At 40.3% G+C, this 16,050-nt stretch overlaps 2 protein-coding genes across 6 annotated transcripts in view; both read right to left on the bottom strand.

The window, feature by feature from the left end:
* Nucleotides 1–2,386: 2,386 nt before the first annotated feature.
* On the bottom strand, nucleotides 2,387–8,770 carry LOC140684687 (uncharacterized). The gene is made up of 2 exons (XM_072933236.1): nucleotides 7,625–8,770; nucleotides 2,387–5,085 (listed from the first exon to the last, which is right to left on the bottom strand). The coding sequence occupies exon 2, from the start codon at nucleotides 5,057–5,059 to the stop codon at nucleotides 3,131–3,133; it is 1,929 nt and encodes a 642-aa protein (XP_072789337.1). The 5' UTR covers nucleotides 5,060–5,085; nucleotides 7,625–8,770; the 3' UTR covers nucleotides 2,387–3,130.
* A 113-nt stretch (nucleotides 8,771–8,883) lies between these two features.
* The window catches only part of ATP13A3 (ATPase 13A3), a 57,254-nt gene continuing 50,087 nt past the window's right edge, over nucleotides 8,884–16,050 (bottom strand). For 4 of the 5 annotated variants that reach the window (XM_030279892.4, XM_072933234.1, XM_030279891.4 and 1 more), the window contains 2 exons: nucleotides 14,887–14,976; nucleotides 8,884–13,447 (listed from right to left, as the gene is read on the bottom strand). In XM_030279892.4, the coding sequence (XP_030135752.3) occupies nucleotides 13,250–13,447; nucleotides 14,887–14,976 (288 nt within the window). In that variant the 3' untranslated portion in view covers nucleotides 8,884–13,249. The remainder of the gene's footprint in view (nucleotides 13,448–14,886; nucleotides 14,977–16,050) is intronic. The other variant, XM_072933235.1, reaches the window with a different exon arrangement.

The raw sequence follows: 16,050 nt of genomic DNA, 5'->3' as shown, positions 1-16,050 counted from the left end.
ATGGTACAGGGTAGGTCAGAGCTCCCACTGCGCCAAGATTTCCTAAACAGAGAGAAGAGGAGCAACTGCTACAGCAGCAAGCATTTGAAGGGACAGAGGGAGCTATGACTGGGCTGGCCTGGTGGGGAGGTACCCAAGCACTCCCAGCCAGGATCTGGTCCTGGAAGCAGGTCCTTGACTTGGAGGTCTGGATAGCATGCAGGGCTCTTAACCATGACTCTGCACCTCCATCAGGAGCCAAGAGAGCGGAACCAAACCCTTCAGCCACTGTATGCAGATGTGCTTTGCATTCACCTCTTCTCCAGCATCAGGGACCCACTGGATCAGGAATTAGGTACCTCCAGTTTCTTACCTTGAGCCTACTGTGTTCCCTTCCAGCCTGGTGGCAAAGGCTGGGTAGTAGATGATGCAAGTGTGGGCTGCAGGGACTGAGAAAATCCTTGCACACAAGGGAATGCTGCTTTGAGGCAGCAGCGAGGGAGGGCTGCCCAGAGAGGGTCTGGGGAGCAGCCTGCTGCCTTCCTGCCTGCCACAGCTGCATCATGCTGACCTGGACAACTATCCCTTCTCCAGGAAAAACAGGAGTGAGGTATGCACGAGGATATCCCTGGATTTCCCAGGCAGGGAGTTTTACAGGAAGGGCTGAGCTCGACTGGGCAAGAAACAATGAATCAGAGGCAACTCAAAACAGTACACCTCAGAGGAAAGTTAGTAAACCACCCCAGGCACTCACTGCTCCAGCCTTTTGTTGTCTGATGACTTCACTTCCCCGTCTGGTCTGGCTCCAGCGTGGGGAAAGCCCGATGACAGCATGTGAAGAGGAATCATCCTCTCCTAGCGCTTGACTGTTCACAGCTCTGTGCCAGAGCCCCCGCGTGCCACAGCCGGAGCTCAGGACTGCACCGAGCCAGGAGCATCGTGGGGGCCCAGCTGCATCCCCTGCAGGGCCAGGGCAGCCCGAGCAGGCTCAGAAAGGCAGCAGCTGCTGCTGCCCTGCTGCCCTCGGCTTGGACAGCAAGGTGTCCTAGCCATACCATGGGCAAACAGTGCTTTTCCTTAGAAATCAGACACTGTGCATCCATGTGCTGGAGCACACTTCCTTCACTGAGGTAACGGTCACCAACATGGTTTGTAGAACTCAAAACCAGAATTTCCTCACTAGTCCTGATGATACTGCCCTGCCTACTGTGAGCAGATGCCTGCGTGGCACCATGTGACAGCGCTGGAGCTGGCACAGCACTAAGAGGTCATTACAGCTGTCCAGCCAAGAACCTAAATTTGCAACAACTCTCTCTTCCTAAACACTACGTGCAACCACCCAGAGCCACCACTGAGAAAGCTCACTGTTGGTTTTGTGATTCTCTCAGTTATATTGCAGTAAATATTCTGGAGCATCTGTTTATGATTCCAGTCACAGCTTGCCACTTGCAGTGACTTGCATTTCTGCTTCTTTAGAGATAGCTCTAACTCCCATTTAGCCAGGTTTGCTAAATTTTGTTAAACCTCACTAGCAAGACAATGACCATTTAACACTACAGAAGCACATTCTCTCTTTTCAAAGTATGGAAGAGAAATTTAGGCCCAGCAGCAGAGCACTCTGAAAGCAGTCAGAGTTTATTCTCACTGCCTAGAGTAACACATAGCAGGGAACCAACCATAACCAACCTGCAGGAAATTCAAGTTTTCTTCACCTCAAGTCTGTTATGCATTTAAATGCCAGCCAGGAAAGTCCCTAGTAGTGAGAAATTCACTAAGGTTACAAAATTGCTCCTGGAGTAGAGGTTCTCTGGCACAAGGAGTCAGGGATCCACACCCAGAGGTTTTTTAGCACATCAGAGTTTTTAAGAGCAAACTAAGTCCCATAATGTAGATAAAAGCTGATAGTTAAATCCAAGAGCTACTAAAGCACAGGCACTCTGACAGCTACCAGTCTACCTGTGAACTAAAATATTCACACAATTCCAAGTATTATTAAAATGTTAGTATAACAACCAAAACCCACACTATTGCCTAGTAGTTGCCTTTGCACATCAGCACTTGGAAGGACTGGAAGACAGGGAACAGCAGTATGTAAAGTAAAAATAGTGAGACTGAAAATGTGTCTGAACACTCCAAGTTGATGAACATTCCCCAGCCAGCTTCAAAATGGAGGTGACATTTCATGGCCCTCAGTTCAGGCAGCCTCCCTGCCCCTCAGCTGCATGCTGCTGTTTTGCTAGCCAAGCAAAGAGACCATTTTCTCTCCCAGCTCAGTTGAGATCAGCTCTCAAACCAATTCACCCCTGTGGAACCCCTTCTCAGTCCTAGGCATCCACCTGGTACTCTGGTTTCAAGATTCCCTGCATCACACAGCCAGGAACTGGCTGTTTTTGCAGACCGGCCAAAGTTTAAGGATAAAAATGTTTACTAAAATTCAGAGTTGTAGGAACTTTACAAAGTTTCCAGGAAATCTCCAATCAAACAATAAAATACATCAAGATTATACTTCCTAGCTCAGCATCTTTCTCTGCTGTTAGCTTCAATTGGTACCCCTTCCTCATGCCACATCCTAGAAAGGGGCTGAGGAAGGAAAGCAAAAGTTAAGACACTTGCACCACACCATTCTGCAAACATCCCCATTGTTTAAAGGTCCTTCCCAGCATCTCCTCCCAAAACCACCATTTGTCTTCTCAGTAAGGAGACAAAAGATTGTAGGCAGTAGAGGAAATAATATTATTGAAGTACTTTGGGTGATCTCTAAAGCACAGTTGAAGCCATGTTCCTTTGTAGGAGTTCCTCCATTGATGGCACTCCACCTGAGCAGGGAACACTCAGCAGGCAGCAGCCTCTGGCAGGGGACAGGACAGCACTCCAAGGAAACCCATGGTGCAGGTGCAGAGGTGACCACAGTACTTCCACCTTGCCCTCTGGGTTTGTGCATTAAGTGCTGTAGCAATTTACAGTGATTACAGCCATTCTTGGCAAATGCTGCAAGATGTATAACATTCATTTCCATTATATTATAAAGACAAGGTCCTTATGGTCTTTGCTATGAAGAGCTGTAATCCAGATCTGAATCGAGTATTAACTGCTCAAATGTTCAAAAAGCATCCAAAGCAACACTTCCAGTTCTTTCTTGGGCTAGATTTCTCTATCTTCTTAATATTCTTATCAGAACTACAGGCTGAGCAGGAATATTTCTGGAGTGCAAGAGTTGCCTGGTGTTACCTATCACATACAGACTGAGCACAATGAGTACAGTCTGGAGTGTTAAAATCAAACAGTGAACACACAAGAATAGCTGGCAATAAGTAACTCTGGTATTAAAATAGGGTTTAGCACTGCTGTGGGCTGGAAACTCATCCCACCAGACAAGAGTAGTTAAATCTGTCCCTCTGACACTGTTGGTTCGTGCTATGATGCTGGGAGAAGCTTGGACAGGAACATCTGAGAAATGTAACCCAGGCTGTCCAACATCTTCAACATGGGAGTAGGTAAAACCTGGAGTTACAGGAAGAATTGATGTGCGTGTGCTGGTGATTTCCATGTCAGACAGCACTGCTACAGCAGTCTCCCGAGATGATGTGAAGTGCTCTGCCACAGGAGATGTCAAAGTCTGGGAACAAGTTGAGCTGAATGTCTGATAGGTCATACCTGTGGTTGGCAGACACTCTGGGTCATCGATGCTTAGAGACACAAGAGAAGTATTCTGCAGTGCCATTGGGCTGTGGCACATCAGAGATGGCACATTTTTAACTATTGCTGTGCTCTTTTGCAGCCATTCTCGGAAGCCAAGAATTTGGCAATCGCATTTCCAAGGGTTGTCATCCAGGACAACTTCTTCCAGCTGAGGTAAAGCAGTAAAGAAGTCTGCAGGGAGAGACTGCAGGTTAGTACTATTCAGGTAAACTTTCTGGAGGTGCTTGAGATTATGAAAGAGGTTTCTAGGAAGAACCTCAAGCCTTGTATCAAAGAGGGAAATGTTCTGCAGTTTCTGAAGGCTCAGAAAGATTCCCTCTGGCAAACTGGAAATATTACTTGTATGGAGAGAAAGGCCCTGCAGCTCAGTCAGGCCACTGAATACATTCCTAGGAAGAATCGTAAGCTCTGGGTTAAAACTCAGCACAAGAAGCTCTAAATTTGTCAAGTTACTGAACACAAAATCTGGTATTGTTGAGAGCTTTGTGTGATACAGCCAAAGGCTAACAAGATGTCTCATCTCTCCAAACAGTACTTCTGGAAGAGTCTTCAGTGGGTTCCTGTACAAGGTCAGTTTAGACAGGTCATGTAAGTGCAAAAAAAGGCCAGAAGGCAAAGCCTGAAGCCTGTTTCTGGAGAGTGTCAGGGTTCTTAGTTTGCGAAGACAATGAAATGCATCAGGAGCAATGGAATGGATATTATTGGAATGCAGGAAAAGCTCCTGCAGCTCCTTCAGGCTATCAAACATACCAGACTCTATTGAAGACAGCCTATTAATATACAGCATCAGCCTCTCAAGCCTGGCTAATGCACTAAATATATTTCTAGGCAGTGCTGCTAAGTAATTTCTTGACAAGTTCAGTACTCTGAGTTTGGCGAGTTTCTTCATCACACCACTGGGAAGTGCTGTTAGTTGGTTTTTGTTCAAATAAAGTTCCTGCAAACCAGCCAGTTTGTCAAACAGATTTTCCTCAACAGATTTCAGCCTGTTACTTTCAATGATCAATTGCTGAAGCTGCACCATGTCATCAAATGCTTCTGGGGGAAGTTCAACCAGCTTATTATCTAGCAGTTTGAGGACTTTTAGCCTTCCCAAGCCTTTAAAAGCCGTTGGTGAAACCAGAGCGATGTTGTTTGAAGACAGGATGAGATGCTGCAGTTCTGGCATCCTAGCAAAAACATCCTGCAAGTATGATACGTTAGCATTCGTTATGTGAATTTCTGTCATGTTGCAAGGCAGATTTAATAATTCCAGGTCTTTTATGTGGGGGCCAGAGCAATAAATTGCATTTTTTGAAGAGCAGTCACACTTCTCAGGACAAATAGATGCATCCAACTGGAAGAAAAGCTTGATCATCACTGACAAACGGAACACCAACATCCTTGTTCAAGTGCCAGAAACATTAGCTGTTACGAGAGATAAGAGAGAATCAGGATTTGATCATAGTTAACTTAGCAGCTCACAAAGATGTGTGATTATATCATAAACCTGCAAATGTGTACAAAATTTCCCTTGCCTTGAAAGCAAACTTCAAAATCTTTTATTGTTGACTATTTTTGACGTGCTCAGCTTACACTGAGAAGTACAGATAAATTAACTTTTGTAAATCAAGTATTCCTTGTCTGTATTTGTACCAATTAACTATAATAAAAGCAGACAAAAATCATGATGAAACACTTAAGTAGTCAAAAGACATGCATTTATTTGAACAGAAAAGCATTACAGAATCACAGAAGGGTTTGGTCAGAAGGGACCTTAAGGATCATCTCTTTCCATCTGACAGGGACATCTTCCACTAGACAAGGTTTAGTATATCATACTAAATTACGTGCCAAAAATATTTTCAAAAATTATCAAAAGGTCCTGCACTCATTGTGTTTTTCCATTGTAAGTTATCTGAGGTTTAAAAATAAAGTTTAGCCTGCAAAAATAGACAATGGAGGTAAAAAGGTTGTCCTGTACTTTAAGTGGTGAAAAGCAAAACAGCACCATCCAGTTAAATCCTGTCTCAGCATTTTCAAATGATGGCTTCTTGGAACAGCCCAGGAACACACAAGAAGGAACAGGCTATTTCTGACACAGCCTGAAACAACACAGAAGACCCATATGGCACAGGACAGTAGTGAGCCTCTGATAACCAACAAGTCTCATTTCAACAGCTTAACACAATGCCAAGCTATCAGCAGTGGTATCAGAAGTGCAATGAAATGAGAGGAAAGACGTGCACAAGATCAGATGGGAAGTTGTAGCAATGAAGGTACATCTGCATGAAACACCACAAAGTTGGAAAGTTGCATACATTTCCAAACAAACAGGAAAGCAATCATTGTAGGTATAAATAATATTTAAAAGAGCAAGGCAAACAGAAACCCACAGTCTAGAAATATTTCTTCAATGAAATCAACAAGCCCAAGTGTTGGGATGTCAAGCACTGGCTGAACAGCAGAATAAGCAGCAGCTGGGACCACTGGAATAGATACACAACTTCCACAGATGTAACTGGGATAGCTGACACAATGTCAGTCCTCTGCACCAGAAACATGGGGGCAGAGGAAATCTCCATCCCCAGATTCTCCTTTTCAGGGGCAAGGATGAAGCTCTCCCATACCAATCCCATAGACAGACGGGTACAACCTCCTTCACTTAAAGAGAAGTCAGGAAAAACAGCAGAACTTCTCAGGTACCTGAACTGCTGACAAGAACATACCACAATGGACCCAAAACAGCTGCATGTCCAAACTAGCTACTGCATTAAAAAAAAAAAAAAAAAAAAAAAAAAAAAAAAGCAAACGGGAGTTATTTTAAAAAAAATTAAATTTTATTCAGCTTCAGCAGAGTACTGAAGTCTGGTAAAATCTCTAATTCTCCCTCAGGAAGGGAAGGACACGGCATTTAGGGTTCTCAATGACCAGCAACATGGTGCCACAAAGCAAGATCTCAGTGGGTTTTTAACAACTCATCGAATGAGACGGAGGCATCACCAAAAAATAGCAAGAGATTTCACTCCTCCAAAAGTCTTTCACATGTCAAACAAGAATCTTTCAGAGAATCTCACCCTCCTAGTAATCCTCCCCATCCCAAAACTCTCTGTCATATGCCAGTGATGCTTTAACCTCAATAAATTTATAACACAGCCTGTCCCTGATTCTACCTATCCCCACAAGCAGAACCCTCCATCCAGAAACACATTAAAAAATTTCTTTCAAGCCCTGACTGACATCTCAACCTACACCAACAACTCAAGACCACAGAACTACAGGATGCAGTTAGACGAGAGAAGCAAGGATCTAGAGAACCAAATGGATGGAAACCCCCCAGTTTGTTATGCTAGAAACTGCAAATGCAGGTCCCTTGGAAGGTGTGACTACAGACCACTCTAAAATCAGAAACAGACTAACACTGTAGGTTTGTGATGACTGCTTTCCTGGTCTTTTAGCAAAAGATAAGAGAGTATACAAGAAGACAATGAGATGCTCAGAAATGCTAGAAAGCACTAGTTTTGACAAACAAACAGCAAAATGGTAGAAATTCTTTGCAAGATATGAAGGTTGTAAGTGCTGCCACAAGAACTGGACAAGCCTACCAGTCTCCAACATCTAGAGCTGCTAACAGTATTTTCTGAAAAAACATTTAAAGATTTTAACAGTACAGATTACAGTAATACCCACAATAAAGATCATAACTGTATGTTCCCATGCATTAAAATTCTCTCAAACCCTCCCGTGAGACACCTGGCATTCTAAAAAAGCCTGTCTGGTCATATACCAAGGTCTGGTCTACAGCCTCGTTCCCTTTCAGCCCCCTCTCCCCCCAGTAATATTTCTCAAGACTACAAAAGGCTGCCAGAGGCATTAATACATTAATTCTGTTACTATATCAGAAGTCTCAAATCAGTTTTGAACACACAGAACACTGAGCACATGTATTGCTTACAGTGGTGCTTACCTCTTTCAGTGTCTTGCAAGTTCCTAGACTCATACAAGCATGAAAAGGGAATTTTGAGCTGTACCTTAGAAACTTATCTGCTTTTTAAAGGAACTCACTAGGAGCAGAGCAGGCAATCAGGCTTCACCATGACACTGCACTTTAAATGGGAAGTAAAACAGCAAAACGCATCCTCTAGATAACACTGTCACCCGTATTTGCCCAGTTACTGAGACAGGCCAAAGGCCAAACAATATTTAAAGCTTCTGAGCAGATTTTTGCCTACAATTGTTCAAGCAACCAACTTCCACAGGCTGTATGTAACTCCAAAAGTAGGGCTTGAAGCCACTCACGTAACAGGAGAAAGTTTTAAGTCACACACCTGACAGCAGAAAACCCACTTGTAGCTTCTTTGGCAGTGATATTGGAGTATGTGCCTCAGCCAACCCAAAGCAAATCTGAGTGAAGTCAGAAATCTACATTTCAATGTGAGATGTGATCAGAAATGTCAAATTTGTCACTGGTCTGCTATATAGACTTTGAAGGAATGGAAACATCCACTTTAAACCAAGCGCTCCTACATTCATAAAGCTGCTCTGACTTTTAATTTCTTGCGGTGTTGGAGTCAAAGCAATTTCAGTAAGGAATGAAGGGGCTTTTTACTTAATGCTTTGGCTAAGCATTCCAAGGTTGACACATTTAGTTTCTATTTTGCCTCAAAGTCCTCTGGAGTGGCAGGCCAGTAAAACCTAAAACCTGTAAGATTCTGAAAGAGAAAAGCTAAGTTGTAAAAATAGAAGCTTGAAATTGAAAGATTAAATTTTTGTTAAGTAAAAAGGTATTTTAAGTATCTTGTCTTCAAGTGTAAAATAATTTGCTCTGCCAATGACCGTTTCAATGGAAGGTGAGCCCAGGACAGAAAAGATGTCTTCATTTCCACATGATTTTTCTGAAGATGACTGTGACAATGGTGACAGCTCAGATCATGCCTCCCACATGTCCAAAGAGAAGGAACATCTGAATAAGCAAAGGTGGAAACAAGCTGCTATCACTTGTACAAGGCTTTAGAATGTCTCTCATAAGCCACCAGGAAAAGCTGCTCAGCGTGATCCCCTGCAGAACACTAACACAGCAGGCACCCTCCCCACCCCCATCTGCAGAAACACTGAGGCACTGAACAACATATCCATGACATCAGAGGGAGTAAGTCTGTGTTCTTCAACAAGATTTGCACCTAATTCTATAAAGAATAATTAAAACAATTCCATGAAACTAATGAGAAGAGTTAAAATATCCATTCATTTTAATTTTATTTTCAAAGAGCTTCAGTCACAAAAATGATTTACAAGTTTATTTACAATTCTATTGTACAGTTATTCAGTTATTTATGTATGCCTCTTGACAACAGGGTACCATTCTAGAGCAGCAATACATATTTTAAATACAAAGATGTAGTATCATTTCAGATTTAAAAATAAAAGGAAGCTGAGCTTCTAGAGAATGCTGTAATGATGAACATTTTAATCTGTGTTAGGCTTGAGGAATTAATGACAAACTGAGTAGTTTCTGGTTCACATAATTATTAAACAAGCTGCAGTTTGTTGAAAATAGTTTTAAAAACCTGAAGCTTTGCTGTATATAAAATCAACATATTCAAGACTCTAAAAATTGTCAAAAACCCACAGCTTTCCCTTAGACATACAAAACCCTAAGTTTACAATTCAGAATTTCATGGGAGAAATCCTACAGGACTTGAGCTCTCTCATTTTGTGATGACCAACATAAGCATTAAAAATTTGCAGCATAAAAAGGACTCCACATCTGCTTAGTATTATACTGCATATACACATATACAGTACAGGATTATTTACCCAATTTGGGATGACTGTTCAGCACAACCTTCATGAAGAAAGAAGAAAATAAATAGAATTAAAAATCCAACAACTTTTTTAAAAGTGCAAGAGTAAGAGTTTCCCCAATTTAAAGTTACGATGAATACGGACAGTCAGTTCTGTGGGTTTTTTCAGCCGCTTCTATTCAAGCACTATTTGCAGCATTTTCTTTTTACAGTAGATTTAGTTCTATAGTACATGAAACTAGAGTTACTGCTAATTGAATCTGAAGGGAAAGGAAGGAAAAAAAAATCTTTAAAAATAACCCTGAGGGATATACAATTTCATGATCTTGTAATTTATTTCTAAAAAGTAACATTTATTATTTAGCAACTGCTTTTCTGGATAGACCAGTCCTTTAAGTATGTGCATAAATAATATTTAAAAATCAGTAATATTTACAAATCCTAATACATCAAAATAAAATACGTACAGATTGAAGTCTGCATACACAAATAATTTAAGAATAAATCAAACTCCTCAACATAAGGCCAAAATATACAGCAGGAAGAAAATGTCTACCCAGTATCTAGTGGAGCTCACTAACTTGGTCTGTTCACCTGAATTTAGATTTCCAAGATGAACACTGAAAGAGATTTTTTGTCACTACAAAATTAATTTCACCTTACTTCAAAACATAAACTGAATACACTAGTCCAGATCTAGTTTGCTGCATTTCTGAAAACCAGAAAAACTAAACTGCTCAAAATGAGAAAAATGATAGGTGGTCAAATTCAGCTCTTGGGCAGGAAGGCATAAATCCCAATAATTGCAGAAAATGCAAAAGCTTATTTTGTGGCTGAACTTGCAATAACAAGATGGATTCTCAGAAAAGCTGATTTATTATTCTTGACTAAGCGTCAGAGCTCAAGCATGCAACCCAGGAACATTTACCAACCCTGAACTCAGACCTGGAGGAAACAAGCTCCCATTTGCAAAACACTGAAGTTTACTGCGCTCATAAGCCATTAGTCACTCAGTTAAGTGGAGACACTTGGCAGTTTCTGTTTTAGTAAGAGCTCCCTAAAACGTTCTCCAAAGACAAGCCCACCTTAATGAGCTGTTTTCCTCCTCACTTTCTAGGTAAGTCTAATAAACTAGAATAAGACCAAAAAACTAGCTTCAGAAACCAAAGAAGCCAAGAAAAATTATCAGTCTAGGAAAGTACTAAGCAAAAGCATCTAAAAGGGATAGACACAAATATTTCCTTTCAGTTCTCATGAAACAGCAAATCTAAAATGGTCAGTGAAATGGAAAGCAGAAGCTTATGCGTTTAAGGATAAGTCACAGCTCCCAGGTCCAAGATGCATAGCTTCACAATATTTTTCAACTAAAATATTATTTTTGTTTAGATTTGAATACTACTTACGCAGCTAAGAATTATTCTTCATCAGTTATTCCATGCTACAAAGATTTTGTAAAATCAACATTGGCAGAAATTAGCCAACTGACTCAGGTTCACGACTAATTAATGTATCCAATGTTTGCAGACCCTTTAAAAGCCACCACTGTTGTTCAATGTTTATGACCTTATGAAGCCAGGATAATAAGAACATTGCTCTGTTGAATGAATGCTAAGAAAACCACTCCCCCCTTTCCCCCTGCTCCACTCCTCAAAAACAAACAACAAGAGAAATCAGGAAAAGAGTTGACAGCTGGACTGGAAGATAGTACACCCATATGCATATTATTTAGGAGGAGCAATAACTTCAACAACCAAGTTCTAGGAAGAGGTCTTCCAAACCATTTAGCACCACTTTTAAATTCCCTGTTGGCACAGTATATTCAACACTGCAGAAACCACAACATGATTGACATTAACATGGTTAATGGTTGATGATCTTGAAGGTCTTTTCCAACCTTAATGATTCTATGAACAGCAGGGCACACTATCCATACTGTTTTACAGAACAGCACAAGGGAATTGGGCCTGATCTGAAAAATTCTGCTTATTAAAACAAGGCTGGAATGGAATTGTCTCCACAGGAATTTAAAATAAGAAAACAAAACAAGACAACCCAGAAAAAAAAAAAGGCAAAGAAAAAGGAAAAAAAGAAAAAAATCCCTAACATCAAAATCTCAAATTCCATCATCAGAATATACACACTTCAAAACAATACCAGCCAGCCAGTGAGTCTGGGGCCCTCATTCCACAACTACTCTAAAGGACCCCACTTCCTTCTCTAAAGGATCTCTACAGAATTGTGACTTCTTCAGACCCCAGATCTCCTCCTAAAGCTTGGAGCTGTCTCGATCAGTTAGTTTCCTCTGGTCAAAAATAGACTGATCAAGACTCAATATATATCATCTTCCCAAAGACACTGAGGAAGACTTTTCAAAACATTTGTAAAGTTGACAATGGTCTTGAGACAAATAATTTGTAGTTAAAAAAAAAAACCCAACCCAACAAAAAAAGTTTTAAGCCTTGCAAGTCAAAGTGCTGTCTGCCTCTACTTCTTTGTAGACCTATTTTTCTAGTGGTCTTGTGTTCTGATACTGCCTCATGGCAAAATGATGTATGGCTACCCCTAGTGCTTAAGCAGCATTAGTGGTGATACAAGCTTCTATTTTTAAATTTTTTTTTAATAAATAAAATCTGCATAAGCCTTATAGTTCTGCAGCAAGACAGACTAGCTCAATTTTCTCTTAATTTTGTTTCATACAGCTACATGTAGCACCTAAGACATCGGCAGACTCTTTGAAATGCCTGTGCTCTTAACGTGCACAAATCCCACATGCGGGCATGTGACAATACCTCCCTCCCACTCCCACACCCCTTGCAGCAGTAACTCTGGCCTTACTACTTGATGGTATATAGGAAAATTATCTTTAGATTTACAAATAAAACATGGTCCACAAAGGGATAATCCAACCTTTCTGCTGGAAAAAGCAAGGTCAGTGGAGAAATGCATAGCTAAACGCAATAAAACACGACATAGAAGAAAGTGTTTAGATTCTCCATCCTTCTTTCTCCAAAAACTTTAGAGTGTAGCCAAATGGCTCCTCCCCTGGAGGCCACCTAAGCATTCCCTGTGGTTAGCTAGAAGAGAAGTCAAGAATCCACATGAAAGCAATGTGCTTATTTCTTAAGGACAGAGCATATTGCTTCTACAGCATTCCCAATTCCTGCTGTGGCAGACTAAAGAATTGAACTTAGAACTCAAACATTACACCTGGAAACAACTCCTTACTAATAGAGACAAACTTAGAGGTACACACACACAAACTTTTGAACCGTTCTGAGGCACAAAACTTTTCATCAGTCAAATAAAAACCAACTAAACAAACAAAATAACCCCAACCAACCAAAAAGACAAACACAAAGAAACCCCAAACCATGACAAGGTTATTATGCACCTCTAGTACAGCCATGAAACCATCACATCATAGGGTTTACATGAACACATGCCCAGATAAGCAGGTTAGAACAACTATTAAGATATTCCAGGCAAATAATGTGAACCTGTTTTAACTGCCCTGCAGTTTAAACCTTCAAATGCATCTCATTTAGGAACAATGAAATCTGAAAGAAGGTGGAAGGAAACACAATCATTTTTGTTCTGCCTAAGGTAACTTACATTTTTAAAATGTATAGCCATAAGACGCCTGGCTCTGAATTTTGTATTCAGAGAGACAAAACAGTTAGAAATATCTGCATTGGAATTTGACATTTAGCACACTGCAGTTTCAAATAAAGCCTTAAAATTACATTCTTCTGAATACTACTAAAGATACATGCCACCAAGATCCACTGCTACGTTACAGTGATGATTTGATATGAACCATTTTCTTGGGATGGTGCTTTTGCTTCTGTTGTTGTCCTGGGTTTTGGTGGCCATTCTGGATCTACCAGCAGTTCCTGAGCTAGGTGCATATACTTGGCTTTTGGTGTCTTCTCTCTACACCCAAACAGGGAAGAAAGGAAACAGACTCCACAGCGGTCCCCAGCCTCCTGCACAAGTGAACAGATTTGAAAATTGGATTACCATAACAAAAAGTAACAATACAGTAAAAAAACCTATTATTTCAGTCTTTAATTTACTAGTTCATTATCACATTGGATTGGACCTGTGGTACAGAAACTCTTCTGCTAGGCCATCTCTTCTATACTATGGTAGCAATGACATTCAAAAAACATTATAAAAAAACCAAGTATTTCAAGTTGTTGTAACATCTAAGACCACCAACAGTTTTAATTCCTATTTTATAGTCATTTCAATAATCACAGAACAGGGAACAATAAATTATCGTACTGTTGGAGAATAAAAGCCTGGTCTAGAAAAAGCAAATTCCTAAAATCCCAAAACACTTTTTAAGTAATGAATTGTTAAACTGAAGGCAGCCAGTCAGACAAAAGTAAGAGAATTTAACTTGTTGGCATGTGAAATCTAAATACTGCAGTTATTAATAGCTATTTAAAAAGACAAACTACTAAACTTAAGACTTCCTCCCCATGCTTCCTCTCCCAGTCTTAAATGCATGTAATTTAATTAGCTGGGGAGGAGAAACACCATTCCTCATTCTTGAGACTAAATCCCTCTCATGTCTCAGAGAGCACCTATAGTCCCTGCAGGGCTGGCATTTTAATGGCAATATATTCTGTAGTTTTCATCACGCTCTAAATGTCTGTCAATTGGTGAACTGAAGCAAATGTGAGCCTTGAGCACAGTTTCCATTCTTCAGTGACCACAAAACAATTTGTTCTACAATAGCCTCAAAAGGACAAATGTAAATCTGAAGTGAATATATTTAATAAAATTTAGTGCTGAGAAACAAACCACTATAATTCTAGCAAGCATTAATGTACAATCAGCCAAAAGTAATAAGCCAACAGGCTTAAAGTAAAGCTGGTTTTTATGGGCTTCACATAGATTCTCTTCATACATTAACAGCAGAGGGGCAGACCAGACCAAAATTCATGGTCACCTGAAAAACCTTTCAGTAGTAATAGTGTATTTTCATTTGCCATCTTGTTTCGTTTCATTTGTACATGCTGAAAATTACTGCTCTCAGACAAGGACCTAGAACTCTAAACCAAATTAATTTATTTTAATTGCTTCTAAGCAAATCAAGATGTTCCCAATCCTAGCATACTAACTTGTGACATCACAAATAAAATTTGCTAATACGGAAACTAAAGATGAAGTGAGAAAAGTCTTAAAGCAATACTCTAGGTTTGCTTCACAGTTCTTGCACACACACTAAATACTTTAATGTCAATGCAGAAAAAAATATAAACCCAGAAGCCTTTGCTTTTAATATTCCAATTACAGAAATCTAATTTAAGCAGACTTAAGCTAAAGATAAGGCAACAGACACTTATAGATAAGAGAGAAAACCAAATTAATCCACATGCACTCAAATTATGACAGCAAAATACTCGTCTCCAACCTGAGGCGGCTGGGGTATGGTGAGGCGAGAGTCTCCTTGTTTGTCTCGATTGAACACAACCTTCCAAAGGATCATATCAAGGAGGACATTCTGTGAGACATTACAGTGAGTGGGAAGAGTTAAAGAAACTAATGATCATTTGTTGTTAGTGTGCACATTACAAATAAAACCTGAAACAGTGTGTTAGCCATAACTAATCCAGTGGCAAGCAACATGGAGAGTTTATGCTACTTGTCGGTACTTTTGTGATAAAACATTTTTATTTCTAAAGTGCTCACACAAAATTTAAGGATATGAACATGTACTCTAAAATCAACAGCAAACAATGACTAAAACTGCATCCATTGATATGGGTAAAAACATAAATGCACATGAGTTTCAATATTCTAAAAACCCATGCAGCACCACATGAAGACATGAGTGCTTAGAGCAGCTTCCCCATAAACCATTTTGGGGCTATGCTTTTTACATAGTCTGTTTTAAACCTGGGACATTCTCAGAAAAGTAGCAGTGAGGGGGCAAAGCTGAGCCACCAGCAAGAATGAAGGAATGTAGTAGGTATAATTCCAGGTTTTTAAAAGAGGGCAGAGCTTGAACAGTATGTTGAGCACATCTGGTTATTCTCATACAACTGCATGGGCAGACTCAGGAACTTTGAGCAAATCTGACAACACAGGTGTGAACCTGTACCTTCCACGGCCTTGAGCCTACAGCTCTGGTCCTTGGACAGATTCCATTTCTAACATCTGACTAACCGCTGCCATTGAAAATGGGGAGCTGATTAGTCAGACTTTTGTAACAGATTTTTAGAATGCTTATGATTTTATAAAATAACAGAATTTGACAGTGCTTTTATAAAGCATCGGCCAACAAATCTTCAGCTTGTTAGATGTTTCTTTTTGAAGCCAGTCTGGTTTAAGCATGTCTATACCAGGCATCAGGGGTGAGGAGGAACAGCTGCTAGAATCTGCCTTTGTTGTGCAATATTTTCTATCATATGGTAGAAAGAATCTGCATGCTTTGTGAACCTAGTCTGGCACCCACATGGAAAGAGCAAACACTTTTCAGGGCATTTCAGAAAACAAACAGAAAACAACCACAGTCAGAAACTACTCCTGTTGTAGAAGCAATGACAAAACTACGTATGATCATAAAAGTGGCACA

Source organism: Taeniopygia guttata, chromosome 9 (genome assembly GCF_048771995.1).
Source record: "Taeniopygia guttata chromosome 9, bTaeGut7.mat, whole genome shotgun sequence".
NCBI lineage: Eukaryota > Metazoa > Chordata > Aves > Passeriformes > Estrildidae > Taeniopygia > Taeniopygia guttata.
Note: the sequence above shows the minus strand (reverse complement) of the source record. Positions and strands in the feature narration are given on the sequence as shown.